This window comes from Gorilla gorilla, chromosome 21 (assembly GCF_029281585.2).
Source record: "Gorilla gorilla gorilla isolate KB3781 chromosome 21, NHGRI_mGorGor1-v2.1_pri, whole genome shotgun sequence".
Lineage (NCBI taxonomy): Eukaryota > Metazoa > Chordata > Mammalia > Primates > Hominidae > Gorilla > Gorilla gorilla.
In genome coordinates, this window is record NC_073245.2 from 15,484,134 (window position 1) to 15,496,850 (window position 12,717).

At 38.1% G+C, this 12,717-nt stretch overlaps 1 protein-coding gene across 4 annotated transcripts in view; it reads right to left on the reverse strand.

The window, feature by feature from the left end:
* GPCPD1 (glycerophosphocholine phosphodiesterase 1) overlaps nucleotides 1–12,717 on the reverse strand; it is a 66,310-nt gene that overhangs the window by 18,196 nt on the left and 35,397 nt on the right. For all 4 annotated transcript variants that reach the window (XM_055372534.2, XM_019017344.4, XM_019017345.4 and 1 more), the window contains 5 exons: nucleotides 11,309–11,363; nucleotides 7,468–7,560; nucleotides 4,846–4,923; nucleotides 4,095–4,134; nucleotides 2,376–2,437 (listed from right to left, as the gene is read on the reverse strand). In XM_055372534.2, the coding sequence (XP_055228509.1) occupies nucleotides 2,376–2,437; nucleotides 4,095–4,134; nucleotides 4,846–4,923; nucleotides 7,468–7,560; nucleotides 11,309–11,363 (328 nt within the window). The remainder of the gene's footprint in view (nucleotides 1–2,375; nucleotides 2,438–4,094; nucleotides 4,135–4,845; nucleotides 4,924–7,467; nucleotides 7,561–11,308; nucleotides 11,364–12,717) is intronic.

Here is a 12,717-nt window from a genome sequence, read left to right on the forward strand (position 1 = left end):
TTTAATTTTTAACAGCAAATAAATGCATACAAACAGAATAATATAGTGGTAAGAACACAGCCCAGGAGTCTGGTGACCTGGCATCTAGCTCTGGGTCTACTCTTAACCAGCTGCATGTAAAGTACAGCATCTAAAACAGTTTGTATTCAATTTTGTGTGGGACTTTTTAAATTTTCTCCTATATCTAAAGACTTATTTAACGTATCTGTCATATTTTTGCTGGACTAATGCAAAATGAGAAAGACTAGGACAATATATTAGTGTTGAGATTGCTAAAAGGCAAATTTGCCAGAAAAGTGTCTATATAATGAGATTATATTTGGTATTATTTTGGCGTTAAAATTTCTTTTTTTTTTTTCGAGACGGAGTCTCGCTCTGTCATCCAGGCTGGAGTGCAGTGGCGCGATCTCGGCTCACTGCAAGCTCCGCCTCCTGAGTTCACGCCATTCTCCTGCCTCAGCCTCCCAAGTAGCTGGGACTACAGGCACCTGCCACCACACCTGGCTAATTTTTTATTTTTAATAGAGACGGGGTTTCACATGTTAGCCAGGATGATCTTGATCCCCTGACCTCGTGATCCACCTGCCTCGGGTTCCCAAAGTGCTGGGATTACAGGCGTAAGCCACCACGCCTGGCCAAAATTTCTTTGTGATTGAATTATAATGGCAAAGTGAGTAAATGAGTTTGCGTGTGTATTTTAACTTATTTGACTAAAAGGTTGTCAAACCTGTATTACAATTTAAAATTTTTTTCCTGGGAATCATGAGATTTCTAAAAAACAAATGATTTTAGAAAATTGAATTAGAAGAAATGATCTTACTTAGATGGGCTTACTTGTACAACCTTAAAAGTTATACAAATTACATTTTACTTATTTATTTATTTTTGAGACAGGATCTCTCTGTGTTGCCCAGGCTGGAATGCAGTGGCACCATCACAGCTCACTGCAGCCTCAACCTCCTGAGCTTAAACTGTCTGCCTGCCCTGGCCTCCCAAAGTGCTGGGATTAGAGGAATGAGCCACCATGTCCAGCCAAAAATGATGTTTTAAATGCACTAGGATAATATTCATTGCAGGGGCTCTCTTTTAGCATCCTTTTTGCAGAGTGAATAATCAATACTTAATTTACCTTTAACCACTGAGATTTTAATGATTTAGATTGTTTTATGAACCCCTCAAGAAATACATACCTAAATATTTTAACAAAATCTTCATTATAGTCACTTCTTTCCTTTCTAAATCATATATACATTTATATACACGTTTTAGCAAGTAGCTAATATAGTAGATAAAACCCATTAAGCTAATAAGCTCCACTCCCCAAATAAGAATTTCCACATAATATAAACTAAAATTACCTATTTTTGCCTAAGAAATCTACTATACCTGACACGAGCAGAAAAAGACAATGAGAAAGACCAGAATTTAGAAACTGGAGTCAGTGGAACAAAAGCAGAGCCAGCATCTCCTTGGCATCCGTGTGGGCTTTCCTGATGCTGTCAAGGGTGTTCCCGTATTAAATTGTATCTAGTTTTTAAGTCTTCATGCTAGTTTTTGTGTGAAGATCTATTTTTTCAGAGTGAATTTCTGAAATTTCAATATCATCTTAAGTAAGAGGGGCACTTATTTTCTTTGGTTGAAGAAACTCGCTTCCCTCTCAAAACTAAGGAACAGTTTAAAATATTGTTAAAAAAAAAAAACAAAAACTGCCTCTCCCACCATCACCTTTCTCTCACTCCTATACCTGTGCCCTCTCCTTCCCATTTATAAACAGAAATATATGGATTTGCTACTCTTACCAAATTACCATACTGAGATGGGAATTTTTATTTATTTGAGTAGAAGTTACTCTTGGGGAAAGAAAAAAAGTAGCACAAGTATACTACACAAGAATGAATCTTATTGGCTGGGTGTGTTGGCTCATGCCTGTATTCTCAACCCTTGGGGAGGCTGAGGCTGGGGGACAGCATAAGTCCAGAGGTTTGAATTCCCTTGAGACCAGCCTGGGCAACAAGGTGAGACCATCTCTACAAAAAAATAAAAAAATTAGCCAGGCATGGTGGTGCACACCTGCAGTTCCAGCTATTTGAGAGACTGAGTGAGGTGGGAGGATCGCTTGAGCCAAGGAAGTTGAGGCTGCAGTGAGCCCTGATCACGCCACTGCACTCAGCCTAGATGTCAAAGTGGGATTGTCACTCATACACACACACACAAACACACAAAGTATCTTCTCTAAAAGGCACCAATGATGATAAATTCATATTAACATTGTCTTTAACACAGCCTTTTTAGGATCCTTTTAAGAAACAAAAGTAAATTATTCATACATAACAAAGTTAATGATAGCCTTGCCTTGGTTTTCCTCAATAACTTACCATCTTAAGAGAAGGAAATGGCTGATTTTCTGAAAAGGAATTTTCCTCCTGGACCACAGATTCTGAAATTTTAAAACACAAAATCTCAGTAAATAAAATACCACTATATCACTAAGAGCTTTCTTAAATCCTTAGCGCCAAAAAAAAAACAGGGAAAGAGAGAGAGAGTGTGTGTGTGAGCAAGCGCGAGAGCATAAGTAACTCTGAGATCCCTTTTTTTTTTTTTTTTATAGAGGTAGGGTCTCACTCTGTCATCTAGGCTGGAACACAGTGGAATGATCATTGCTCAGTGTAGCCTCAAACTCAAGTAGGCTCAAGCATTGATCCTCCAGCCTCAGACTCCCGAGTAGCTATGCCCATAGACATGCACTACCACATCCAGCTCATTTTTAAAATTTTTTTGTAGAAATGAGGTCTAGTTGCTCAGGCTGATCTTGAACTCCTGGCCTCAAGCACTTCTCCCAACTCGGCTTCCAAAACTGCTGGGATTACAGGAGTGAGCCACCGTGTCCAGCCCCTATATACAGTATTTTTTAAAGGCTCTTGTATGTATTAAACATCAAAAACCCATTTTCTAAATAAGCATCATGAAAACCAGTTTGCAACGATTAATAGACACCAGTCTGTAGACCCAAGAGTGATTATTTTCTTATAAAATTTGTACTAAAGTACTACTCTTTAAAAAGTAGTCACAAGTTGTGATTTTGCTATTTCTCCAGAGAATTAAGAGTCATGTGATTTTGCTAAGACTACTATTTGAAATACTAAAATCAGCTCAGAAATTACAAATTAAGAGAATATACAGCAACTATTGTGCTTTTGTTATTATCAATTAATCAATATAGACTAAAAAAAGAATTATTTTCCAAAAGTGGAAAAAATTAAAATATCAAGTTTTTCTTAAAAACACACACACAAAACCTGTATTACAAATTCAAAGACAAAATCATGTATAATTTTCCAGTAGAATAAACTAAAGGTAACATTCATTTTATTACTAAGACTCATAAAATATCTATAAGTCTATATAGTTACATTTATGCTCTGGGTGGGGATAATCTTTGGTCTCAAGCACTTCACAATCTTTATAAAGATATTAAAACTGTATGGTTATCACAATTACAGATAAACACCTATATCTATAGTACACCTACTATATGTACAGCACCATCAGTCTCTGGGAATATAAAAACATTTTCCTACCCCTGAGGGGCTAACACTCTAGTTGAAAAGACAGGACATATATGAAAATAAAGGATTTAAAATGAATACAATAAGCCTCATATGAATGGCACAGCCATTAATTTCTATGGGAGTAGAAAAGTGAAGTGAAATTATAAAGGGATGTGGTAGGCAGGACAAAGCTTGCCCACGGTCATAACAGGTAAATGAAGAGCTGGTTCAAATTGACCCTGTAGCTGGATTCTATAGTTGATTTACTTTCTACTTTGTAATGGTTAAGAATGTTTGGAAAGATTGACAGGTATTAACACTTTGATCATCAAGCTAAGAAAAGCAATGCAATGGTTACTATACACATGATATATATTTAGTAGAAAACAAATGCAAATTCATTTCCGAACTATAAAATTACATTTAGAAGGCCCAGCATTATACTCATAAAAATGACCAAGTATCAAGTATGTGCTAAAATCGATTTTAAAAATCCTATTAATGCTAACTACAAAAGGAAAACAGTGTTTCCATATTGGTACATACCTTTCCGATCCTTAGATTTCAGTGCAGTCACATGAGTGAGCTAGAAAGCACACAAACAAAATGAAATCAGAAAGGAAGCCTTAGCTTATGAAGAGATGGTTAACAGAAAATATCTTGAAAAACTAGCAAGATAAAAAAAGCCTATAAAACGTAGAACTATCAGTTTAATAAGAATAAGCACTAGCCACTGTATATATTTTATATGTGCATACACATTTAAGATAATGATCAAATACTCAATTAGGGAAGAATATAAAAATTCTTCACTAGATAACTGTTAATAGGGAATCATGCATTTATTTAGGTTCCTAATAGGGATAGGAAGAGGTACCATGTAAAATTACATGATACAAAATATTCAAAGGTATTGGAAATTAACATATATTTACCAACTATTGCATAAAAGGCCTATTGTAAAATAATGACCATTATATGAAGAAGGGCTACTGCAGAACAGAAGCAACCTAAAGATTATGAATGAGAAGGGCTAGCCACTATGGCCTACAAAAACTTATGGTCTAGTTTGTTCCTTCATAAATACAAAAACCAGTGGGGTCCATGGAAATGGTTGGAGAAGACGGCTGGATCAATACAGAACCCTTCTCCCAAACAGAACAGAATACCAAAGCACACAGTCTACACATTAAATTTAACAGTCATCCCCATGTGCAAAGAGAACATAACCATATACAAGCAAGTACAATAGTCCTAAAGCTAAGGGATAATTTACATTTCATGTTATTATTACTACCTTTAACAACTGGAGTTGGTCAAATGTTAATTCTTTTACTGGAATTTCAAATAATTCAACTGGATCAGCATCAAATTTCTAAAAAAAAAAAAAAAAGAAAGAAAAAGAAAGAATAAAGAAAATTAAGAGAAAAGTGAGCCCTAAATTATTACTGAATGCTTACACTAGACAGGCCTAGCAACTCTATTTACTCAACAATGAGAATAACTGTTAGTAGCCACACTGAGCCCATGCAGGACAGCCCTTCTAACCTAACACCACCTCCCAGCCCTTATATTCTGGCTTTCATTTTTATTGCAGTGTAGAATATCTGGAAGGAAAATGCAGCTGGCAGAAAGCTGTAGCGCTGAAGACAGCTGAGGATAGAACCAGAAGTCAGTCATCTCCCCTACTTCCTGTTATGCTGTCTATACATTTTCTTTGATACTTATCCATACTACGTGACTAGAAATCAATATGAAAGTACTATATAAAATTTATTTCTGTAAGTTTCTAATCTTTTTGAAGACTTTTAAACATTTGATTAAAAACAGCAGACACACCAAATGTCATGAAAAAATCGTCTGATTAGCTATAAGCCATAATACTTAAGCACTCTGAGATATCATGTTTCCCCCACAAGCAAATCTGTTGTATTAGGTTTTAATGTCTATCAAATGATCAGTGTCACTCTGTTGAAGGCACTTCTACAGGAAATGAATTAAGGTATCACCAATAAATCATCTGTCCAACAAATATACTAAAATCCATCACATATATATTCATTCATATACATTGGTATGAACCTGTACATGCATAAAGTTTTTCTGGAATACACAAGAAACTATTAAAAGTAAGACAGTGAGAACAAGGAAAAACAGGAAAGATTTATTTCTCATTTCATAATCTTCTGAAATACTTATATTTTTTCTAATGAAGATGAATTGTTTTTATAAGAAAAACACCAGCTTAAAAATCAAAATTCAGTATAAAAGTTCATTGCTTTCATTTCTCAATTAACTCATTCAGGTTCAACTTCAGATCAAGATATAGCCTGGTGAAAATGGGGCATTAGTAATATCTGAACTCTCATTGATTTTCAGAAGTAAACTGTAGCTTGGCCGGGTGCAGTGGCTCACATCTGTAATCCCAGCACTTTGGGAGGCTGAGATCGGCGGATCACCTGAGGTCAAGAGTTTGAGACCAGCCTGGCCAACATGGTGAAGCCCCGTCTCTACTAAAAAATACAAAAATTAGTTGGGCTTGGTCCAGCTACTTAGGAGTCTGCAGTCCTAGCTACTTAGGAGGCTGAGGCAGGAGAATCGCTTGAACCCAGGAGGTGGAGGTTGAGCCAAGATCACATCACTGCACTCCAGCCTAGGCGACAGAGCGAGACTCGGTCTCAAATAAATAAATAAATAAATTGCAGCTAGATCAATTAATCTCAATCTTGGCTAATAAGATCATTTATCACTTCACTCTTTCTCATTTATCTTTTCATTAATGTTCTTCCATGACTAAAACAACCTGTTCCATGTGTTTGGTCACTCTACTCATGGAATCTGAATAGATGCACCTCCTTCCTTTCCTCCCTTCCTCCCCTCCCCTCCCCTTCCTTCCTTTCTTCCTTCTTTCTCCTAATACCATTTCGCAGAAACAAAAGGGTCCTTTCCTATACATAATATATACATGATAATAATCCAACCCCTAGGAACTCTGATTAAAATTCACCAGCAGGTGGTGCCAGGGTCCTTGTCACACTCTTTAATACAACAGACAGTATCTTGTACAGTGATGTTAGCCAACTAGACTAACTTTAAATCAACTCAGTTGGAAATTAATACCCAACACAGTTTTAGAGTCTAAGTCCCCGAGAAATCACTTGGTTACATAGTATACTGACGTTTAGGGACTATATCATTATCATGATTATGTTTGTACAAAAACAATTACAGTTTTTTGTAAGCTATATAAGTTTTTAAATCTCATTCTGGAGCCCCCTCCCCCCCCATTATGCCCTCTTCTCCATTCTTCTGGTCCCCTACTCCAATTCAGGCTTACCTTTCCTGTAGCCCACATTGCTGCTCGCCCTGCCTGCAGTCTCTGTCCTCTGAAATTCCTATTTCATCAGCTACCAAAACATTAGTCTTGAACATTTCCCTTTTCAGCTAAAAACTATTTCCTACCCCCCTAGTTCTTGAGTCTAAACCTCTTCACTGAGGCCCTCCGCCATCTCCAAACCTCTTTTTGAATTTTTCACTGTGGCTCACTAGCCTTATTAATTGAAGAAGCTTGAAGCAGAAACAGCTGGAATCCTAGAAAACAAACACTATGATATCTTCCTCTCTTGCCTCAATATAGTAGCACAGACAGACCGCTACAGAAACCACCTGGAATGTCCCTTTTTTTGTAACATAATAAAGTATTTTCAGCAATAGAGACCCTACTCTAGGAAGGCAGTATTCCCATCTCATCACTGTCTCAATGTTGCAAGAGCATGAGAGGGAAGGACTGGCAGTAATTCACCAAGAAAATGAATTAACCAATTCTATTTAATAAGTAATTAAAAATATAAAAAAACTTCCTAGTTTTTAAACCTTTTACTTAACATTAAGAGTTTGAAATGAAGAAATTTCAACGTACCTTTTTCATAGTCAAACAACAGGTAAGATCATGATATACCACGGGCACAAAGTCCTTTGAAAGGTGTACATCAAATTCTACAAAGGCTGCACCCTGACAGAAGGAAGCAAGTATTTGAAAAACATTGCCTGGTACACAGTACCTCTCAAACTGCAAGAACATAAGAAATTTTTGTTCACTATAAAATTACGGACCTGTACAAACTTTTTCTAAAAAGTAATGTATTCTCTTAAAACAATGGCTTTTCTCTTTTGCAAAAGCACAGCTACTTTTTCCTGGCAAAAAAAAAAAAAAAAAAAAAACCGACACAGATTCACTTCAAAACACTCAGAGGCACCGCAGTGGCAGTGAGACAGCCTTCAGGGCTGTTACTTCTGCAACTGCTATTGGCAGAAAAGGAACCCAACAAAAGCCCCGAGCTCAGGGATCCCACACATTGCTGCCCACTGCCCCTGCAAACCTTAGCTGCACAGCTAACATGAAAGATTCAGTGAGGGAAGGAATAAGCTGCCAAGTGCCTTAGCTCGGCTCCTTAGGGCACCTGAGCAGTCCACTGTACAGCCTTTCTCAGCAAAATGTCAGTACTGAATGAAAGAGGAAGCCATAACTGCTGATGAACAGACAGAGACAACAGAAACAGGAAAAAGATGATGCTCATGTCCGGTTTCCTAATGAAAGCCAAACAAATGAGGAAGACATGAATTATAGTTAAAGCCAAATTTCTAAAAAGCAGATCCACACAGAAGGAGCAGGACTGAAATTAATTTAAAGAAAAAAAAAAAAAGAAAGAAAGAAAAAGGCAGATCCACTCACCCCTATGAATTAATTCAGTTAAAGTCTGTATGTCATAAACTGACATACAAATATGTACCTTTTCTGAAAGAAGGCCAGCTGCGATAGAAGGAAGCAAGGTTTGAAAATTCTGTAACACTACTTTACTGAAAAGATGGGTGCATTTCTACCCCTTACACTGGCTCTAAGTTGTCAAGGGGTAGAACTCAACTTGGGAATACACATGGATCACAGACTAGAGTCAAAGGAGTTCAAGAGTCTGGCGAGGAAGCCTACTTCCTTGCAGACTTCTGAAGCGGGAAACTTAGCACCTCTTATTTTAAACAAGACAATACCAAAACCCTTTCTACCAAAGAGGACAAACCCTACCATTCCCAAGTAGTTCTAACTATTAAACATTTTAAGTTGTAGCTTTCTAATTTTTTTTGGTTTTAGACAACCATAATCCTTATAGAAAATAATTTTAGTAGAAGACAAAACTTAATCCCAAAATTCATCGTGAGGTTTAAGTAATAAGCCAATAACAGACCGAAACATCTTCATAGATATGTATTTAACATTAAAATAAGCCAATAATAATTAAAATAACACATCTGAAAATGTGATCCCTGTGAGTTATAAAGGATTTCATTAGAACATGGAAGAAAAAGGCTTAATGAAATCCTCTCTCAAAAAGCACATATCTAAAAATTACTGGCAGGGTGCAGTGGCTCACGCCTATAATGCCAGCACTTTGGGAGGCTGAGGCAGTCAGATCACCTGAGATAAGAAGTTCAAGACCAGCCTGGCCAACATGGCGAAACCCCATCTCTACTAAAATTACAAAAATTAGCTGGGCATAGTGGCAAACGCCTGTAATCTCAGCTACTCGGGAGGCTGAAACAGGAGAATCGCTGGAACCTAGGAGGTGGAGGTTGCAGTGAGCCAAGATCACGCCACTGCACTCCAGCCTGAGTGACAGAACAAAACTCCATCTCAAAAAAAAAAAAAAAAAAAAAAATTTAACAGGGTCATCACACCGGCATGATGGCTCATGCCTGTAATCTTAGTACTTAGGGAGGCCAAGTGAGGGGATCGCTTGAGCCCACAAGTTCGAAACCAGTCTGAGCAACATAGTGAGATCCTGTCTCTACAAAAAATACAACAATTAGCCAGGTATGATGACACATGCCTGTGGTCCCAGCTACTTGAGAGGCCAAAGCAGGAGGATCATTTGAGCCCAGGAGGTTGAGGCTATAGTGAGCTATGATCCTGCCACTGCACTCCAGCCTGGGTGACCAAGCCATCACGTTTATAGCTAATGAAATGATGTTTAGACTAGCTATGACACTAAAACTGGTTCCAAATTAATTATAAACTATAGCCTAATAACACTAATAAATATCATATTTTCAACAGAAAGATAAAACAATCTACTAACATTTTAAACATTAAAATTATAATCAATTCAAGATGTCATGAATTTTAAAATGCATTATTTTATATACCACTAAGAGGGGGAAATAAGCTGTCAATTAAATTACGACTCAAAGCTAAGTTGTAAACCCATTCCAATTTCCAAGAGGTTAAAATATTTTAAAAGTACACCTTAGAATAGATGTTAGTTCATATAAGTAATAAAGCTAAACACTGACTAACCAAGTTTACTTCCCGAACTATTTGTTACAAGGCAAAGTTGAGGGCACATGGAGTACACTGTGGAAAAAGTGGAAATTAAAAAATGAGACGTTCCTCCATTTTTCCCCTAGTTTCACTTTGGAATGTGAGGCGGTCCAGACAAGTACAGAGGAATAGGGGAGAAAAATCTCAGGTTATTGATTAAAAATGTCCAAGTTGCAGTTGCTGAAAATACTAACAGCTAAAAAACAGACTCTAACTGGATTAAAAAAAAAAAAAAGGAGTTAAGGAAGACAAGTTGGTATGCAAGGGTGGAAACCGATACTTTTTTATTTATTTATTTTTTAAAAGAGATAGAGTCCAATTCTGTCACCCAGGCTGGAGTGCACTGGACGGATCATAGCTCATTGTAGCCTCAAACTCCTGGGCTCCAGCAAAGCTCCAGCCTCAGACTCCCAAGTAGGTGGGACTATAGGTATAAGCCACCGCACTCAGCTGATACACTTCTTTCAAGTGTTACATAAAATCACCATCAAATCTTTCCTTCTTTTTTTTCTTTTTTGAGACTGAGTCTCACTCTGTCATCCAGGCTGGAAAACGGTGGCATGATCTCAGCTCACAGCAACCTCCACCTCCCAGATTCAAGCAATTCTTGAATTGCCTCAGTCTCCCAAGTAGCTGGGATAACAGGCGCGGGCCACCACGCCAGGTTAATTTTTTGTATTTTTAGTACAGGCTGGGTTTCACCATGTTGGCCAGGCTGGTCTTGAACTCCCAACCTCAGGTGATCTGCCCATCTCGGCCTCCCAAAGTGCTGGGATTACAGGCATGAGCCACCACGCCTGTCCCATCAAATCTTTCTAAAGGCATTTTTTCCAAAGTGAGTATCTGAATAAGCACATTATTCAGGTAGTGAAAACCAATGCTTAGTGGGAACTTTCTCAAAATTTATTATCTCAAAAAAGGATGCTGGCTGGGCACAGTGGCTGATGCCTGTAATCCCAGTACTTAGGAAGGCTGAGGCGGGAGGATCGCTTGAGCCCAGGAGTTTGAAACAAGCCTGAGCAACATAGTGAGACCCTGAATCTACAAAAGAAAAAAAAAATTTAAAAATTAGCCAGGCATGGTGGCACATGCCTCTAGTCCCACTACTACGGAGGCTGAGGTGGGAGGACTGCCTGAGCCCAGGAGGTTGAGGCTGCAGTGAGCCATGTTCGCACCACTGCATTCCAGGCCCAGGTGACAGAACAAGACCCTGTCTCAAAAAAAAGAAACGATGCTTATGGTTCTATTGTCTTCATCCCGATCTTCACCATGGATCTGAATATAAATGCCAAGAGATATTCCCCTAACTATTAATAAAAACTGGAAGAGACTCCCTGATCCATATTTCTCTACCTCAGCAGTCTAAAGTTGTTTAAAGGTTACTTACATGACTAGCAGCATTTCTTAAAGAAGCAATAGTATTTTCTTGAACTTTAGCCAGCCTGAAAAGAAGAAATACAGTTATCATAGACTATAGAGAAGATAAAGAAACAAATGTAATAAAGAAGCAAAGTGTACTTTCAACAATGGGAAATGGTACTTATTCGGTATTTTGAGGCCAATTTTGACATCCCCAAAATATGACTATGGCTGTCACTAGGAATTTATTCCTTAAACGCAAGCTCTAACAATGATAGATATTTACAAGCTGAATACCGACATAGCCAACACAACATACACTTGCCTTGTACTATGGACTTTTTTCTTGGAGACATGCAAAGTGTTCAATAAAAACAATCCTTTTCAATGGCAGAAGAAATAGAGACATAGAAACCTGCTCCTTGCAATACAGCCTCCAAAGGACTTAATACTGGCAGACTGTGGGGGAATGAGAAACAACTGACACACACACAGGATAGAAGTATGGAAACTCTATTAATAATAAGAACACAAAGGGGGAAAATGTATTGTTTAAGATGGGGCCTGAGAAGTTGCGGTGGCTCACGCATGTAACCCCAGCACTTTGGGAGGCTGAGGCAGGCAGATCACTTGAGCTCAGGAGTTCAAGACTGGCCTGGGCAACAAGGTGAGACCTGGTCTCTACAGAAAAATACCAAAAAAATAGCTGGGCATGGTACCACGTGCCTGTGGTTCCAGACACTGGGGAGACTGAGGTGGGAGAATGGCTTGAGCTCCGGAAATTGAGGCTGCAGAGAGCCAAGAATGTGCCACTGCACTCCAGCCTGAACGACAGAGACTCTGTCTCAAAAACAAACAAATAAAAAAGGTGGGGGCAGGTGAGGGTGCTTCTTCCTTCAATAGTTATTTTTTTATAGACCTTAAAATTAAAAAATCCTAATGGTCTCCACAGCATCACTTTAAAATAAAATGGGGAGGGATTAAAATTTACAGTAGAAAAATCTGTGGTATGAGCTATTGCACTGGTAATTAAATAAACTTACAAAAGTAGAAGGGGAAGACAACTATTCCAGGCTACAATCTAATGTCTGTTGAGAAGACAGAGCATCTTTCGGTTGAGGTCCAAGTTAACTAATATTCCTTGAGTTTAGTCACACTTTTCTAGACTTGGGATAATGTTGTCCAAATCTTTCCATTTTATAGATGCGGAAACTCAGACTCAGAGAGGGCAACACGTCAAAAGTAAGGACCATGACACAGACACACACACTGATGCTACCAAAGCTTTCTGAATCAAGCTTTCCTTCCTGCCTTTCTACTTTTAATGTCTTCCTCCTTATCAATTCAGCAGATACATTAAAAAATTGACCAGAATCTTAAGGTTGGTCTCTAACCCCAATTACCAAATTACACTAAATTCCCTTGGTAAATAATAAA